General features: G+C 36.5%; 1 protein-coding gene across 4 annotated transcripts in view; it reads left to right on the top strand.

Moving 5' to 3' along the window:
• Nucleotides 1–19,497, top strand: part of PDS5B (PDS5 cohesin associated factor B) — a 114,496-nt gene that overhangs the window by 24,821 nt on the left and 70,178 nt on the right. For all 4 annotated transcript variants that reach the window (XM_058045090.1, XM_058045092.1, XM_058045088.1 and 1 more), the window contains exons 4-8: nucleotides 3,394–3,480; nucleotides 3,579–3,676; nucleotides 4,742–4,868; nucleotides 11,498–11,578; nucleotides 13,422–13,562. In XM_058045090.1, the coding sequence (XP_057901073.1) occupies nucleotides 3,394–3,480; nucleotides 3,579–3,676; nucleotides 4,742–4,868; nucleotides 11,498–11,578; nucleotides 13,422–13,562 (534 nt within the window). The remainder of the gene's footprint in view (nucleotides 1–3,393; nucleotides 3,481–3,578; nucleotides 3,677–4,741; nucleotides 4,869–11,497; nucleotides 11,579–13,421; nucleotides 13,563–19,497) is intronic.

The following is a 19,497-nucleotide window of genomic DNA, read 5'->3' as shown; positions in this document are numbered from 1 at the left end:
TAAGTCTGGTTTTCAGGTGTCCTGATTGCTATTTCAGTTTTTAGTATATGTTTTCATTTGCTTGTTAGGCTTAGAGCTTTAATTTATCCTTCTGAGTTGGGCTAACTAAGTTCCTCCTTAGAGTAGTTGATCTACCAAATGATACTAAGCTTCAGATTTCGTAGTGTACAATATTGGAAGGTTTACAGTACTGATCTCATACCTGAAGTATCAGAATACTACAAACACTGCTGGAACAGAACTTGGAATGGATGAGGGACTTCCATTGCCAGCATTGAGTTCTGTAATCTGTGTGGATTTCAGAATTCAGTTGCTTGATGCAGTTTTTTAAACATATTTTGAGAAATAAAGACAAGACAAACAATAGGGACCTTGGCCTAGGGCTACTGGGGTAGGTTTCTTGCAAACCCATTTCTTCTGAACTCAGCTTTTGTGGTTGCAGGACAAGCTCTGATAGAAATGTCGAAGAGTTCCCTCCACTTTATGACAGAGGTAAGAGGAAGAATGCTTCCTCTTGGGTTATATCTTGGCACTATTTTTACCCAGTATTTGATATCAAATCCATACTGCAGCTGAGTCTATTCTTGTATGTGTAACACCAAAGTTAAAAATGGCAAAGGGGAGTGCTAAAAAGGTTTAATTTCTTGAGAGGAAAAGACTTAAATCTCAAGTTTTTGCCCTTGCTTCAGACTCAGTGGATCTCTTTGTAACTTAGATATTGTGCAGATGGGATGCTGAGGAAAGGGATAAGAATTCCTTTTTGTGTGTATCATCATTGTAAATCTTGCATTCCTTGCTGATCATTGAAAGCGAGTTGATAACAGGGATGGAAAATGCCATGAGTAGAATAAAAACAGAGCTGGAGTAGGTTTGCTCTGCTGGGATCTCAAAACTTCTAACTTTCAGCTCTCCTCAGTCTGTGTAAAGCCTAGAGCCCAAATCTAATTTTCTGGTGGGAAAATAATCTAATTACTTATATGTGTCAATTGAAAACGACTGAAACAGAAGGACTGTCTACCTGCCTCTGCTGAAGTACCCCTTAAAAAAGGGTAAAATGGTAGCAGAACTTCAGTTATCTGAAGGTGTTCTCTGGTGAGAGCCATGACACTGATGATTACTGAATCCATTATGCAGTTAATTGGCATCACAACAGCAATCCACAAAACAAACAAAAAACCTAAACCAAAACAAAAACCCCAAGACAAACAAACAAACAAATCCTCAAAACAAGACCAAAAAATATCCCTGAAGTGGAAGTGTGAGCACTTTTGTTTTTGAAATCTGGATTCTAATGTAGACTTGCTTTATGCAGTCTCATGTGAAAACCTATTGTCCAGTTGTGAAATTATTGTAATTTTTTGGCTGCAGCCAAAGTTTATTTTAGCCCGTGTTTTGAATTTATAAATGCATGTTCAAGTGGTATGTTGTGTGTGCTTAAAAGAGGGAGCAATGTCCTTAAAAAAGGGGGAAAATGTTTGGTCATAGTACACGAGATATTAGGAATTAGTGAGTACTTCTGAGTTTAGTCTGTGTTGCTGTCTTTAAATATGAAGAGGAAAAAATAGTTTAGGAGTAAATGCTTACTTTTTCATACCATGCTGTTATTTGAAGCATTCAGGTGTTGGACTTACTGTGCATGTATCCTATTCATTAATGTCTGTAGTTATATGCAGCACAATGATGAGAACTTTCTATTGGAAAGTTAGTAGGATCTTTGAATCACATTCAGTAGATAAGTATTGCATACTGAGCTGTAGGATAAAAACTGAGTTACTTGGTTAAATGAACTGATGATGATTTACCTCTACAAGTAAAGTTTAACACAAAATAATTAACACAGAGCATGAGTTCTAAGCTTAAGTAGTTTTTATGTTTGGCATTGGTCAGTCTGTCGTGTGCCCCCTTTCTTCTTCAGTTCATTCTTATTCTCCCCTGGGAGTCAGTTTGTATTTTACAGAACCTTCCAGTGTTTTCCATAAGGCAGCTTTCCTTTTGGGTGGGGACTGATGGCCTGCTAGTGTTCAGGCACTGATTTTTAAAGGAGGGATTCTTCAGATGAGCTTTTGCATGGGAACTGAATGCTTCTGAGTGGTTGGAGACCATTAGATGTGTCCTTTACATGTTTTGGTTTAATTTTAGCTGAAGAGTCTGGATGGTGTGCTCTTTAAAGGATCCTGAAGTGTGAACCAGACAATGATCCTTCTCATCATCCTTAACTCTTAAAAATCAGTTTCAAACCAAATTAAAACGCGGATGTAGCTGTAGCTCTGAACAGTGTTTTGCTGTGCTGTTTTTCCAAGAGTTGGTGATGTCACATGTAATCTAATTCTTGATTTTACCTAGATCCCCAGTAAGTGCTCAGCTTAATGATTAAGGCTGGATTTTGTGGTTATAGTGTTGGAAACCATATTCTTGTCTTTTGTCTGTGTATTATTCTTGGGGGTTAGGAGAAATGGTCATTTTGAAAGTGTTACAGAAATGCCTTTTAGACTATTTCTTGGATGGATTTTCAGGATTAACAGTAAGGCTCTCTTCGATTTATTATGGCAGCTTTATACCTTTTGGAATATATCCTTTTGGAATATATTTCATTTACACCTAGGTTGTTGGATGAAACATAGATATAATTGAGGCTGTGAAGAGTGTTTCTGATAATATTATTTCTAAATATTTTGATTTAATATAGTTGTGTTAGCTGGAAATTCACAACTACGTTAATCTGTTAATTATCTGAATGTGAAAAAAAATTTAAGAAGATACCTTCCTGTGTGTTTCTATTTAGTTCATAATTGACTATTTGTTCCTTGTAACCTGCTTCAATTTACTGTGTGAGACTTTCTGAAGGAGTCTTCTGGTGGTGAAAGTTGATAGAGGAAGCAGGAGGAACTTGGTTTATTAGTTTTTGCAAGAGATGTTATCTGTGTCAGTATCTTGATGACTGAGAAATGCACAAACAATACAGAGTGAACATATAATAACATCTCTTAGGAAAGGTGTAGTTGCCTGCTGCTATTTTCTCCTTCTTTTGAAACTGAATGTAATATGAAGTAAAATTCAATGTCCTGCTGAATAATCATCTCTTGACTTCTGCAGCCAGACAGTTGCAGCTGTGTTTGTCAAGTTGAATGCTTTTTTTGGAAATGAAAAACATTTGTTTCCTTAGGAAAAGGTTGCTTCTCAACCCTTTAAAGAAATATGAAGTATTTTTAAATTACTCCTTGACATTTTCCATGGTGTTTTTGTACATGATCTTCTTTTTGGTAGTGAAATAATGTCTGTCATTGCTGCATATTTTTTAGTGACTAAATAATACTACTAATTTTAAAAGGTAATTATTTTACATCGAAGGTTTAATTGCAGTTTATTGAATAACTAGCACTTCTTTCTTTTCAGGATATATTTATGTTCATAACAAGGCAACTTAAAGGTTTAGAAGATACAAAAAGCCCCCAGTTCAATCGATACTTTTATTTGCTTGAGGTAAGCTTCATAACTTATTTTATAATAATTTTTAAACATGATCTTTCCATTTAATCTTGTGTTAACTACTCCTTTTATTTTTTCCTGTTCCAACACAGAACATTGCTTGGGTCAAGTCTTATAACATATGCTTTGAATTAGAGGACAGCAATGAGATTTTTACCCAGCTGTATAGAACGCTGTTTTCAGTAATAAAGTGAGTATTTTCACCTCAGATTTCACAGTATTTTACTGCATGATTGAGGTCAGCGAGTTCTAACTTTTAGCATTAATGAGTTTTGTAATTTAGTTTAACTAAAGGTAGCAGAACTCTGTTTTTTCTGTTTTAATGAGACAAGACACACTGCACATCATCTTTTTTTTCCTAAGAAACTTAGCTTTAGTTGTCATTTACTGCATTTATTTTATTCTGTTATTGAAATTGAATGCTGTAATATGCAATTGTAAGGAATTTGGAGAATTATTGCTGTGAAAACATGATTCAAAAAGTAGCAGACTCTAGAAGGTACTGCTAGAGGTAGTCCAGTCTTTTCCCTTTGCTCAAACCAGGTCAGCTTGAGCCGATTGCCCAGAACTGTAGCCAGTTAGGTTTTGGGCATCTCCAAAGATGGAAAGGCTGTGCCATCTCTGGGCAACCTTCTAGTGCTCAATCACCCTTTCAAATGTCTGAATGGTATGTCTTGTATTTCACCCTGTGCCCACTGCCTCTTGTTCTGTGCCTGGACACCACTGAGCCTGTGGTGTAAGGACAGTCTTGCCCTGTCTTCTCAACTCCCAGCATCGGGTATTTAAACTTACCAGTAAGTTCTTTCCTAAGCCATCTCTTCTCAAGGCAAAACCAAAGATGTCAGCTCTCTCAGCCCCTCCTTCCATGAGAGCAGCTCCAGGCCCTTAATCATCTTTATGAACCTTTGCTGGACTTGAGTCTGTGATGTGTGTGTCCCTTTTGTGCTGGGAAGCCCAGAACTGGACACAGCACTCCAGGGGAAGTCTCCCCAGTGCTGGGCAGAGCAGAGGGATGCTCTAATACACTTTCTTTTCATGATAGGGACAGGGTCTTACTGCAGTAGTGAATGAGGAGAGCATGAAATTTAAGAATGATGGTATATGCAATCAAGGAATCAAAGTACTTTGATTTTTAAGAAAACTTGTGATTTGCTGATTTTATTCCTTGTTGTTTGCCATCACCACAGGGAATATTCTGAACAGAACTTTTACTTTACATAGATATTACACTAAGAATTCTTGTTTTTAATTTCAGCAATGGTCATAACCAAAAAGTACACATGCACATGGTTGATCTAATGAGCTCTATCATTTGTGAGGGAGATACTGTGTCACAGGAACTTTTGGATACAGTGTTAGTTAATCTAGTGCCAGCGCATAAGGTAAGATTTAGTGGCTTATGTTTTGTTTTGTTCTACTGTTTGTTTTGTAATCATGATTTCTTGGATGTATGTGCTCAGATATGTAGTTCTAATTGAAAGAATGGCTGTAGCAAATGTCTTGATATTATCTGGATTTCTTTTAGCAAACAAGTAATTTTAATAGAAAATTCAGTCAAGTTTCATTGCTGTGATATACTTTCCATAAGCAAAGTATCAGTAATCTAAAAGGTTGAATATCCTGTGAATTTAAACACAGGGTTTTTTATGGCCCGTCAGTGCTGGTAGAATGGAATAGAGAAGTTACATACATCCTTTGCAAAGTTTTTAATTGATGTAATGCTGTATCAACAGTTCAAACTAAGGTGCTGCCCTAGTGGGAGGGAAAAAGTTGTTATGACTGCTGATTTGTAATTGGCTCTGCTGCATTTCAGAAAAGTTGGCTTGGTGTTATTGTTATGTTTCTGATGCAGCCATAGAATCAAAACTCTGTGCAGAAGTGGTGGTTCAGGAAGAGCCCAAGGAATGTCTATCTTACCTTAATAAATCATGTCATGTTTAAAAAAATGTCTCCTGTGGATGAACAGAAGGAAAAACTTCAGAACTATGCTCGTGTTGTGATACTTAAATGTTTAAGAAGCATGGAAGTCTGACTCCTTAGTTCAGGAATTTAACTGTGTCCTACTGAAATCTCATGGGCTACTCACTTGTAAGTTGTGCATGACAAAAAAAGACTGTGGGGAATTATCTAGGAAATGTGTCCTTTAGCTGTATTTTGGACACTTCTAATAGCTTTTTTTTTTTTTTTTTCTTAAAATATGTTCAGGAAGGTGCTAACTGCTGTAGTTTCTAAAAAGTGTATGGTTAAGTGGTTATTAACAGATGCTTTGGAATGCCTACTAGTGTGCCTTTACCACTGGCCATTAATTTCAGTAAATAAGTAGCACATAAATTATTTTCTATTGACAGTGAAAGACTAAATGCTTAATATAGGTCAGTAAATTTTTTTTGCACCACTGGATATGTTTTAGCTGTGTTCTTCAAGGAGTCTAATAGTTTTGTGCCAGGACTAGACTGAAATTGGTGTGGCTAAAGTCCATATTTATAAAGTAAAGCTTTGGAATACAAAATACAAAAGCAAGAATATGCAAAATACTTCAGTTTGTGTTCTCAGTTATTAAGAATCTATTGTTTCATTGTGTCATCTGTGTTCAAATTGATTTGACTGTACTATTTTTATGTTTCATGTTTAATAAACTGTCTTTGAGTTGAAGAATTTGTATCCTGTTAGGATGTCTGTAGCACTAAAGCAATTCTGTTTCATAGTGGATTCAAAATTACTGACTGAATATTTTAATAAGGAAAACATGTTTGGGGGTTTGCATTTTCTGCTGTTTTTCTTTTAATCAAAATCTCTCTGTCTATAGGATGCTTGTTTATAGCCTGCTTTCTAATAAATAGATACATAATGTCAGATTGTATTCTGAGTATCTTTAACTATTTTTTTTTCCATACTAACAGAAAGGAACTTCTCATATTTTTCTGTTGCATCTCAAAGTCTTCACATGGTGAATTTTTATTTAAAATTATTTAAAATTTGGGTCCTCTCACTACTTTCTGTGGCTACTGATGTCAAGTTGGAAAGGTGTAATAAATTCAGAGTTGAGCATTTTTCCACTCTTCCAATGAGCACAAAACTAGAAAGAGACAAAGGATCAGGTCCACCACAAAAAAGAACTGTGTCTTGGCTGACGTCCCTGTTCAGCTGTGTGGGTTGTGGAAAAGGGAAATTGAATGATCAGACTGGTCACCAAAAATGGCATAAAGGCAGACATTGGTGTAATGGTCTGTAGGGAATTCCCAGATTTCCTAGGGACCAAAAAATATCTTTGATAGAGTGGAAGGAACATAGATCTGCTACTAGTTCTGTTTGAAGATGAGATCGAGAGATTGTTGAAGATGAGACAGTTATGTCTATAGAAAGTGACACAGTGGTATATTTTTAATATGCCTAAAAGGAGGGTTGTGTGTGAGAGGGAATGTGTAGTGGCCTTTTGAACTGAATGGTTGTATTGGTAAAAAAAAAAGTTGTACTGGTAAAACAAGACTGAGTTCCTCAAATCTCAGTCTGTGTAATTTATCTAACCTGTGGTCTGTAAGTATGTGTTGGGAGCAGAATGTTCATCCAGTGGCTGAAATTCAGCACTGGACAGCTTTAGGCAAAAACTACATAAATATTTTTAAGAGATGTAGTAATTAGTTGAGCAGTTTACAAAAGGGTACTTCAATGCCGTTACCCCTTAAACCAAGACAGTATTTTTCCAAATATGAAAAATAGTTATGGTCCATAGTCCTGAGTGGGAAGTGTAAAAAGCAATGGTGTTCACAGGATGGCTGCAAAAACTCAGGCATAAAGAGCATATACTGGGCACATGATATATTACCAAATGTCTGTATACCATAATTAGTAGTCACTGGAGTAGTGACAACTCTAAACTACTGTATCTCCCTTGAGTTCATCATCCATCTCACTTAGTCAGGATAAAAGCCATACTAATGTAAACCTGAATGAAAGCAGTTTACACCAATATCAGAGTAGAGGCATGCTGGAGTGTGCACAGGCTTGCTGGACTAGTACAGCTGTCAGATAAGCCAATAAAATGGCAAGCTTAACTTGTCTGACCATGAGCTTAACTCCTAATTTTGATGCTGAATTATTTTTTTCCTTTTGTAAGTTCTCTTCTTTTCTATCAACTCGACTGAAATTCTTTTGGTAGGATTATATTAGGAATGAATTTAAGTGACCTAAACCCAGATAAGACCTGGCAGCAAGGGAGAAGAGGTAGTTAGTATGAAAAGGCAAGAAAAATTAATATTTTTCCTTTACTCTTTAATAATCTTTTTGTATTATAATGCTTTTATGGCAGACCTGAAAACAATTTTGTGTTTGTGCAATGTGTTAAAACGCAAACTGTACTTGATTTCCTTGGGTGTTTGCCAGTGTTCCATTTTCAGCCTCAGGACAGCTACAGGGAATCCCACATTGCACATCCCACATGCTTTACATGCCTATGTTTTAGAAAAAGTGCTATTGACAATTAAATTCTTAACTGTCCCTACTAGGAATTTGCTTAATATTTAGTGTTATCTATGTTGGCAACACCTCAGCTGAGCCTTTTCTTTGTCAGCTGTCCTTGATCTCTTTGCCTTCCTGAGAACAAGAGAATCTCTTGAAACTGTTCTCTCAGGTGGTCTTGGGTACTAATTCAGCTGCTGTACCATGGATAATAACAATAAAACTGAAGATGTTTTTCAAATTCCAAGTAAATAATATGTGGAAAATATGCTTTTCAGGAATATTTGCACTAGATACAGACTTAACATTTGATTTTCCTCCCAAAACTACAAAATAAAGGCTGGATTGATGCTAGCTTAGTCATTTCCTGTAAATAAAATATAAGGCACTTACCTTTTTTTCTTTTAAGGAATGGGTAAAAATTATTTCACTCTCATATTTTTTTGATCTGTGTTAAATTGATTATTGAGAAGTAACTGGAAAAGTAATTGAGAAACAGTCAAGTGTGTATGAATTTCCATCACTTCTGACCCCCTTGAGCAAGAACAAATTATTTTGGCTCTGTGGCATACTCTGCTGAAGAATATTGTCTGTGTGAGCACAAAAATGCGTGTGCCGTACTGTCAGAGAGGTTGCCACTGCTTCTTCTGTCCAAAAATAGAAGTTTGTCATTCTCATTCTAGAGAAAAGCAGGTATGAACAGTAAATTGACAAAACTGTTGATGTTTTCCCAAAGTATAAAAATCTTGAAATACCAGCAAGAAATGCCTAAAAATCATGGTAGAAATTGAGACAAAGGAGAGAACTTGTGGTTGACCAAGATAGCCTCTATTCAGATATTATTGCTGGAGGACTCCCAAAGTTTTAAAATATGTGAATGTTCTCCGCTGTTTATTAACATTCTTTTCTGAAACAAACCTGGAAGTTTTGGGGGAAAAAGTCGGGTTCAGATGTTAAGTGTAACCTCAGTTTTCTTGCAGAAGATTTGTGTTCTGCCTTCTCAGGGGTGGTTTATTTGTTTCTGCTTATCAATCAATATTTATTTTGATTTTTTTCTTTCAAGATGTAGTAATTGCTAATGATTATTTTAAACAGTGTTACCAACCTATGGCTTTGTTCCTACCCTGTTCAGGTCTCTAAAAACCTTAGGCCTACTGGATGCTTTTACATGCTCCTAAAGGCATCTTGATTAAGATAATTGTCCCCATAATGAGGGCTTTCTTAAATCGTTAAAAGATCTTGAAATACATGTCAGTTTTCTTTCCAAACAAATGGGAAGGTTGTACAGATAATAATGGTAGAAGAGCTTATCTAAAAACAGAAGAAATTTGTCAAATCAGATGTTGTCCTTTTAAAATTTCTCCCTAAGGAGAAGGAAGCTTAGGATATTTTTGTGCCTGTTGAATTAGAAGGTTTAGTTCTGTAAAAGATCTTTGAACCTACTTGGTAAACGCTGTGCTGCTCTTGTTTTCATTTCACCTAAGGCAGTGCCACTTTCACTGGTTTCTGCTTTTTCCCTGAAACTGGAAAATGAGGAGAAAACTCGTGTGCTTTTAAGACTCTGATACTGTTATTTTCAGAAAATGGGGCCTCTGGACATTTGAGGGTCATGACTATTGGCACTATTAAATCACGTACATGAGGCATGAAAAAAATAGCTAACTTGCCTTAGCCACTTATGCTCTAGACTATTTTTCCTCTTTATAGCTTTTTTGGACAGATACTTGCATTACATTTCCTTCTTACTCAGGGCTGCAAATAGCCACTTCTAGCATTTATCTTGGGAAGCATTAAGCTTTGAAGTGAGCTGCCGTGCAAAAGATACAAGCTGAAACTCTAATTAATGTGAATCAGAATGGTTCTGCCCGTTGGAACTCTCCTGTGCTAGGTCCGCTGTTTAGACTTGTTTATACTAAACCAGATCTTGCTCGTGTCCAGAGTTCCCTCTTACCCAGGTGAAAGTGATTTTCTTTCTGTTGCTGGAGGTGAGCTGTGAAGTCAAGAAGGATCAGAACAAGAATTACAAGTGGCATACATTGCTTGTTATAGTCATTTGTGCCTTTTCTTTCCTGAACCATTACAATTTTGAATAACAGAAAACAAATTATTCCAGTGGAAATACCTTTTCTTAAATTTCTTTTTTATTGTTGACCATAAAGAACAATCCAGTATGCAGTGTTTTCCCTTTCCTGGGACATGGAACAACTGTACAGTTTTGTAGTAAGATGAAAGAATTTTATATATTAAAATATTTTTCCGGAATTGGAATTTTTAGTCACCTTCTCTATTGGCTTTGAGTGAAACAGACACTTAAGGCATGAGTCTTTGTAGTGTTTCAAGTTCACCTGACTTAATTCTATCAGTAGGCCAGTCAAAGACTTTTTTGTTTTATATTATCAGAAAATGGTAATCTGTTCCCACTGCTGTTTAGAAGCCTATAGTTCTATTGGGTTTTTTAAATTTCAGACAGATCTCTCCATATCCTTTCAAATCTTCTCTTTCATTCAGCATCTCCAAGGAAAGAAATACCTTGGGTTGTAGCATGACACGTTGTGTTTGCTCCGCATTTTGCTACTAGAAGTTTTCTTCCTTTTATGGTGAGAAATATTTTAAAAAAGCAATCACAAACTGCCCCCTTTTTACTGTTGGATTATAAACTGAGTATACTTTTTTTTTTAATTGCAAAGACTAATAAAAATTGTAGAAACTATATTTTTGTAGAGTTTTTTTTTTAGCTATTAAAATACTGCATATTCTTGTGTATTGAAGACTTTTTTCTTCATGCTTCTGTGTGTTAATCATCTGCAGTGGGTGTCACAAGGGCTGAGTTGCATTTTCTCCTTAAAATTTTTGAAAAATACTTGTGATCTAGAAATTGGAGAAAGAATGTAACAACTAGAGCATGGAGAATGTGTGTAGGGAAAGGGAGAAAACAATGATAGAGCAATAACCCATTCGGACAAATGGAAGGATAAGAATACTGAAGAGGGGTTATGTTTTTTAAAATTTTTGTATTAGTTTAGTTTTTATTTTCCCATAAACCAAAATTCTAGGGTTTTTTTCTTTGTCTCAGACAACAGACTATCTTTGCATGGTGTGTTGGAGAGGCTGTGGTGGTGATTCACAGATGGCTGCTTGATGCAAGGACAGAATTGCATTTTCTGTACTGTTCAGTGGTGACTCTAAATGCCTTTGTGTTGCTTTGTATCACTTTACTGGTTTTTGGGAAAACTGATAAGGAGGAGTGGTAAAATGCAGGCACTGAATTCATGGAGCATCAGTTTTAGATGTGCAACTGCAAAGTAAGTCCTCATCTGCCTGGAGCTGTTTTTTTTTCCTCAGTAATACCAGTGAACCCTACAAATCTCTGTTTGGAATAGCTTTGCTTTTACAATATTATTTTTATTACTGAAAATATAAAAAGAACGGGCTATTTCTTTAATGCATTTACCAGTACATGATGGCTTTAAATTCTTGGGTTTGTTTTTAGATAAATCCATGTGCTTATAACTCTTCTGGTTTTTTGTTTGTTTGTTTGTTTGTTTTTCCCCCCCAGAATTTAAACAAGCAAGCCTATGATTTGGCAAAAGCTTTACTAAAGAGGACGGCACAAGCAATTGAGCCATACATTACTAATGTAAGTGACAACTGCAAACAAACATGGAAATCAATACTTTCTGTAACTGAGCAGTGTTATAAAAAGAATGAATTGCATGAAAACATGAAAAGGGCTGAAGAACAACTTTTTACAGGTTGTCATTTTTCTTTGAGAGAATGATCGTATTAATGAAGCACTGTCCTTTTTTAGTCTAATTGTTTACCATATATAAACTATTAAGTACTTAGTACTTGAGATTTTGGAAATGCAATGGATAATTTACTTCCTACTGTCTTGGAAGACCTTGCAATTCAATCCTTAGAGTGACTGGTATACCAAGTGTATTTTTATATATTGTTCTGATAAAAATACATATGCACATTGTAAGGAAAATTTGCCTTTTAGTAAGGAGATAAGACAATTTAGAGTGAAGAGAATTGAAGATAGAGCAGAATTTTAGTGCTGTTATCACAGCAGTAGAAGAGGAAGGAGTCTAAGAATAGATAGTAAAGAAGAAAACTGAGTGAATTGAGGGTTGTAGCAGAGTTGAATGTAGACATCATGGACACTAATAGAGGATGGATGAGGGGAAGTAAAGATCAGAGAGGAGTATGCTCTATCTTGAGCTGCACAATAGGAAAAAGAATAACTCTCTTATTCTTTAAGCAGTTGAGGATTAGCAGGTCTTACTGCATCTATCCAAAACCTCAGGAACTTGAAAACACTGCAAAACCTTCAATGCTTTCTGTTACTTTCAGACTTGCAACATTTAGAAAGTGGGTACTTCCTAACATTTTTAAAAATCCTCAAAAAAACCTCTTACTTAAACCCTAGTGTTTGGGAAGGTGTTGGTGCATGGGAATGTGTTTTTAATTTTCTTCATCTGTAAAGTTAGATTACAAACTGGGTGCCATTTTCTGAGCTTTCAGGAAGTCTTTACAATAAGCATCTTCCTTCATAGGAAGAACGCTCATGGGGTCTTCTTCTCTTTCTTTCTTTCTTTCTCATGAGAGGTATTTTGTGGCTTTGAAAATTTTCTTTCTTGAGATACATTAAAAACACAGTATCAGTTAGTTTCCTAACCAGGATTATATATATTCAAGCAACTCTGTATCTTGAAAAGCAAAACAGTTCTTCAAGACAGTCTTTAACTTACTTACAGTAAAATGCACTATAATATATATGTGTGTGTGTATATATACATATATATATATATATATATATATATATATATATATATGTATATATATGTAATCCTCTTTAGTTGCCTCTTACCCATCAGGGAGGATGTAGTTGAAAATAGTGTGGAAATATTTTCTTTAATGGGAAGTGTGAAGTTTCCCTCAAGTATGTCAAATTTACCAAGAAGAAATATTTGCTTTCCAGTTGCATTATGCTGCTTGAATACAAATTCTGGAACAATCAGTTATCAACTCCTATGCTTTTACTTTCAACTCCTTAACCTGTCAGCTGTGTAGTGTAGTAATTAGCCAGTTGTTGCAGCCTTGCTTTAAATGTTAGAATACTTTTGAAATGATGGTTTTTTATAGTGGAATAACTCTGAATATAGTCCCACTATAAAAATGTATGATGCACTTAAATTCCTTTTAAGTTCTGTTTCCTAAATTATTTTTAGGCCTGCCGGGGTGAACATCTTGTTTAATGTGTTTTCCTTTATGTATAATACTTGATACAAGACAATGATATTTTAAGACTTCTGCTATGGAATCCTGATCTGTGTGTAACACATTCCATCCTTTCTCTTTTAGGAGTGAAATTAATGTAAGGTTAAAAGTGACTTAATGTTTTAGGATTTAGCATAGAATTTAGAAGAGTGCGTGTATACTCTCGTTCTTGATTTGTAATCTGTTTTGTTTCCCAGTTCTTCAATCAAGTCCTCATGCTTGGTAAAACATCAATTAGTGACCTGTCAGAGCATGTATTTGATTTGATTTTGGAGTTATACAATATTGACAGTCACCTCTTGCTTTCTGTACTACCACAGCTCGAATTCAAACTTAAGGTAAACACTTCTACCCTTTCTATATATTTGAAACATGTATGCTTTGACCATTGTTTTGTTTTTTTCATTAACTGACAAGTTCTTCAAATTATTTGGCAAATAGAACTAATAACTATATGTAAAAATTGCCTTCTCTGCATTGTTTAAAGGAAAACCCATACAGCTCCTCAAAAATTTAATTTAAATTGAAGTGTATTAACCTACAGTGTCTATGTGTGTATATTTGGGATTTGGTTGGTTGATAGTTTGGGCTTGTATATTTCAAGCAATAACTCCATTTTTTGGATGACTTGGGGGCTTGACCTGTTTTATTTCTGGGTTTACTTATTATTTATTGTGAAAGACATCATATTTTGAATATATATGCTAATAATTTTGTCCAAATTGTAGTTCTGTGACAGATGAAAGAAGACAGCTGGAATGCATCAGTATGTCTTGTAGCAATTGCTGCAATGTCTTATGATTTTTCAGGCTTGTTTCATATGTCTGGAGAATAGCTGGTGCTAGCTCTCTATTTTAATGGATATTTTTCTTTTTGACTTCCTTTTCAAAGTGTCTCCATCACTTGGACAAATGTGATGTAACACATGAGTTGATTCTCCCTTCATTCTGCACTACTTTTATTCTGTGTGTCATTCCACAGGGTTTCTGTGGGGACTGTGATTAGATTAGAATTACTCTGTATGTGATCTGTTACTGAGCTTGAGGGGCTGATGTGCAATGGGCCTCTTGTAAGTTTGAATGTTTTTATTACAGAGGACAGATTTTAGGTTTCTAGCACTTTTGCCCTCTTCTTATGGTAATATATATTATCCCAGTGGCTTGTTCATGCCAATTACTTTTCCCTAATGTTGCTAGGCAGGCACGCTACACTTGCTGGATGAGGGGGTTTTTTAATGCTTTTGTCATTCTGTTCACATTTCTGAGAGAAGTAGGGTTCAATTTACTGCTTGCTGACTGTGTCTTCAAAGCAGACCTTTTTTCAGCCTTTAATTCCTGTTTCTACAAATGGCAAACAATTATCAGTCTCACTCCAGTAAAAATAGTACTTCTGCAGCTGAAGGTGTTATTCAGGATATTTGATCTTACCTGCTGCCATAATAGTATATAATTCCAGTACCTTTCCCATCTGTAAGTCCACTAAAATCTTCAGGTTCTTCAATTGTCATCCTACTCCTTCATTGACTCAATGTTTCATGATTTTCAATACTGATGTAATTTTTGAGTCTTATTTTATTGGATTTCAGTCTAGTAGCCAATATCAATTTTTTATTTGTTTGTTTTGTTTTGTTCCCTCTTTACCCAGGCCGGAAAAAATTCCTGTCTTTCTTCAGCTAGCTGATTTCAGCCCTAAGCATTTCCATGTTTTCTTTGTACTTCTTAATTTACAACACATTTTTTTCATGTTTGCATTTCTGTTCTTTGTTTAGTGTGCTCTTTCCAGATGATGTACATGTATTTTGTTGCTTTCTGTCTCCTTCATCCTTAGCGCAGTTTTCTTACTGTGGTCTGAACCCTTAAAGGGTAAGTGGTTTGCGTTTGATGTCTGCAAGATCAAGTTTAACAATGTTTCCAGGAGACATGTAGGTTCTGATAGCTACATTCTTACCACTCTTATTCCTTGTTGGCTTCTTGAATTTAGTATAGTTTGTAGCTATTCCAAAAGCACTGTAATCATTTGTTACTCCATGTGTGTGTTTTGATACTTCAGGTTACAAGAAAAAATAATATATGCCTATTGTTTCCCGTTGGCTGTCAAATGACCCATCTTTTAAAGAAGAAAAAAAGCACCTCTCTTTGGAATAGGATACCCCTGGTTTAAAGTTTGAAATGCTGGAACTGGTTTCCCAGAGAATTTGTGGGTGCTTCACCTCTGGAAGTCTTTAGGGCTGTGCTGGGTGGTGCTTTGAGCAACTTTGGTCTAGTGGAAGGTGTTCCTGCCCACAGCAGGGTGGTTGAAGGATGTCCTTAAAAGTCCCTTCAACCCAAATCATTTTATGGTTCTAAATGAGTTGAGGGGTCTTTAAGATCTTTCTGTGGTGAGAAGAGTATTTTGAAGCTAAGTGTTCTGAAATATGGTCAGCCTGTGTTTTTTCTAAGATCAACGCAAGTTCATTCTACATGCAAACCTGCCAGTGATGATTAAATACTTTCCACTCCAACAATAGCTTTAGCTTTATTCTGAACAGCAGCAGCTAGTGTCAACATTTTTTAAATTCAGCTCCAGGTTAATGGCTCATTAGTGTGTTAAGAATAAAGTGTGATTTCAATAAAACTCAGAGTGATTATGGTTGAAGACAGCCAGTTTTTATTGCTTCAAATGAAAAGAAGCTAGAGAGCAGTAACCCTGTTACGCTTGATGAAGCCTTGGTTTAGGTGACTGGTAAAGGAAAAACGTGCATGACAGTCCATACTGAAAATGGAGAGAGGGGAGTTGTTTTATTCAATAGAGGTCCATTAAAATTAACAATACAATAGCCAAGAGCTTCAGTGAGTCCTGCATATCATTCAGAGCATGGACTCAGTGGTTTTGTCTTTTCTGGATTTGGCACGTATTACTGTGTCGCTGTATGCCCAGTTAAGGAGCCTTGTCCTCCTGAGCTCGCTTACCATGGACTACTAGGTACTTAAGGTTTGTACAGTATATTTAGGTGAAATATGTAGTTTCACTGGAACATCCAGTTTTTGTTCTATGAAATTGTCTGATATGGCCCTTGAATACAGAGTTGTGATTACAGAAGGCAAATATTTCAGTAGTGCTTAAGAGGTAGTGGGACAGTTAGTGTTTTCCAAGATCTCATATTGCTGCTTTGCTCCTGAGGATATTTGTGTTATTTCTTAGCAGATGATCATAGAATCATATAATACCAGGTTGAAAGGGACCTCAAGGATCATCTGGATAAAATTTTCATGGCAAAAGCACAGTCTAGACAAAATGGCCTAGCACTCTGTCTAGCTGGATCTTAATTGTCCTATATCAAGGAATCTACCATTTCCCTGAGGAGATTATTCCAATGGCTGATTGATCTCATGGTGAAAAACTTTCCTCTTGTGCCCAGTGTTGAAGGAAAGCTGTGGTTGTCTGAACAACTGCGTTGTGGAGATGTGCCAAAATGATCTCATCTTGCACGCACTGAACGCACGGAAGGGGACATAGTATATTTACGAAGACAAATTGAATAATTTCCTCTATATTTTTGAAAATATTAATTTCTTTTTAGTTGGCTTCAAAAGCAGTAAGTGAAAACAAATTTTGGCCACATGAAGTACACTCATGGCAGACTTACCTGAGCAAGATATCAAGTATTCTGGCTCACTTGCAAGCTGAAGTGCAAGCTTGGTTTCAAGTGTAAAATTGGCTAGTTCTGCATGAATTTGAATGGATTCCTCCTGGTATCAGTAATGTTACCTCTAGTTGCATGTTCTGTACATGGAACAGACTTTCTGTGTAATATCTTATTTCTTTGCTTCTAAACATTTTGCCTTGACAAAAGGAGGCTCAGGGGAGATCCTCTCACTCGCTGTACAACAACCTGAAAGGAGGTTGTAGCAAAGTGGGGGAGTTGATCTCTTCTCCCAGGTAATAAGTGACAGAACCAGAGAAAATGGCCTTGAGTTGCACCTTGGGAAGCTTAGATTTGGTATTAGGAGAAATTTCTTCACTTAAGGACGTGTCAAGAATTGAAATAGGCTTCTTAGGGAAGTGGTGGAATTACTGTCGCTGGAAGTTTTGAGAAGGGAAGTGCCTGTAATAGTTCGTTCATAAACATGGTGGTGCTTGATTAACTGTTGAGCTCAAGGATCTTAAAGATTTTAGTTTTCCAACCTTTATAACTCTATGATCCTGTGGTTCTGTGGCATGCTTTGAAAATGAAGTGATGATGGTTTCTCCCTAACCATCAGCTGAGCTTCACTGAGCCATCTCCTCTGCCTTCTGGTTGATTTGTGGCTTGATGGGACTTTGAGGATGTAAACAAAAATCTTTCGAGTTTGTAACACATTACCTGACAGGATCCAAATCTCTTGCTCTTCATCTCCATGAATTTTTTTGCACTCTTTCTATCAGGAAACCTTCTGGTTTATCTTCATGGGTTTAGGGTTGTAGACTGTCTCTTTGAGTGGGGGTAAAATCCAGGGACCTTCTCATCAGAGACCAAATAAATTTTTGACCATGTGTAGAGGGGTTAAAAACTCTTAATATGAAACTTGTGAGAAAGTTTAGGTATCTCTAATACTGTTGAACCTACTCACTGTTTGGGATGTAAACGATGTGGCCACCTAGTGTTCAAGCACCTTGCCATTTTGGTACAGCAGTGAAGGCACAGGTAAAGGCTTTCTCCCTGTGCCCTTCCTCCTCCCCCCAGGTAGGCTGAGTAGAGTAGAAGGTTGAAAGGGGACATGTGCTCAGCAATGAAAGGCCAGGGGAAGGAGGAGGAAAGGATTAATTTGTGTTCATGCTGTTTGTCTTCCCAAGTGATCCCTATGTGAGACCCTGCTTTCCAGGAACTGCCAGGACATCTCCCTGCCAGTGGCAGGAAGTGAATAATTCCTCTTTTTGCTCTGTTTGTACACATATTGAACTCTTGTTCTGAACTCATACTGAACTCTTGTTCTCTTGATGTATGGGCCTTTTAACCTTCCTTCTTTTCCCTTCCTCTCTCTGTTGGAGAGAAGGGACTTGGGTGAGTGTTTGGCTTTTGGTTGGGGTCAACTTGCCCTAGCTCTATAGATTTATGTAAAGAAAAAGCTCCTGTGTTCTCAGGTGGCAGAACTCTGTTGTTAAGCTCTGTGAAACTGTGTGAAATCATGGTTGCATCTTACTAGTAGTTTGGTTTTTGCCTGATTATGGAAAGGAGTCTGGGGAATTAACAGGAGAATGACCACTGTATTAATTTAATTTAACCTCTTCTGTGAGGGTCAGTCATTCGTGCGTGATCTTGACATTTTAAAGGTGATGTGTATAGAGATCTAGTACTGACACAGAAGCACTATGGGTTTGGGAAAGAGCTAAAAGTGTATTATTGTATGGGTCAGCTTGTAGAAGAAACTAAAGGAAAGGAACTTTTTTCAAACTTCATACTTAAATTTTAGGAATTTCTGTTACAGAAAGCAAATAACATTTAAATGTTCAGAGAATGAAAAGCTCATGAATAGACTGTTTTGGAAATAATTGTCATGGGGTTTAGGCTTTTATCTTACTGTTTTACTAAACCAATATGATGTAATAAATAAAATCAATAAAAGGATGACTTCTTATTTTACAGCTGCCTTTCTTCCTGGGTATGGTAATTAAAATTTTCAGAAGTTTCAGATTACGTGTCCACTTCTTATTCCCAAATCTCTCCAGGCCCCGAGTGCTGCCTAGTCTTGTGGACTCAGTAGTGGTAACAATCTGACTGGCTTCAGCTTCTCTTGCTGACAGACTCAAATGTCTAGGCCAAAGAGCAGCTGCCTGTGTGCTGGGACCATGTATGGGGAACTGAAAATACCCATGTTTGGTGACAATTTGTATTGACAAGTCATGATGGAACACTATTAGAGTGCTGGATTTACTTAAGAGGTGAAGGGTCTGACTCTTCAAGTACAGAGTGTCTCACAGAATGGAGAAAGATTAAGATTTTTTCAGAGTTTGATGCCTTTTTTATCACCCTCAGAAAAAGAGCAGAGATTAAAGTAGAATAAAGGAGAGAAACTGTAGCAGCAGTGTATTCATTCAATAGGAAGTGCAGGTTTATTTTTGTTACCCCTTGGAGTGTATATAACGGTGTTTCAGGGAAGCCAACATCAGGGTAAAAAATTTAGAAGGGACCAAATAATTATTTACCAAGGTCCATAATCACAGGTATTTGTTGTTTCTACAACAGGACTAGAAACACAAGTGGGTTGTCTTATAATTGGATTAGTGGCTGATACAGCAAAAGCTTCTTCTGCAACT

Source organism: Melospiza georgiana, chromosome 2 (assembly GCF_028018845.1).
Source record: "Melospiza georgiana isolate bMelGeo1 chromosome 2, bMelGeo1.pri, whole genome shotgun sequence".
Taxonomy (NCBI): Eukaryota; Metazoa; Chordata; class Aves; order Passeriformes; family Passerellidae; genus Melospiza; species Melospiza georgiana.
This window is presented reverse-complemented; position numbering and strand designations above follow the sequence as displayed.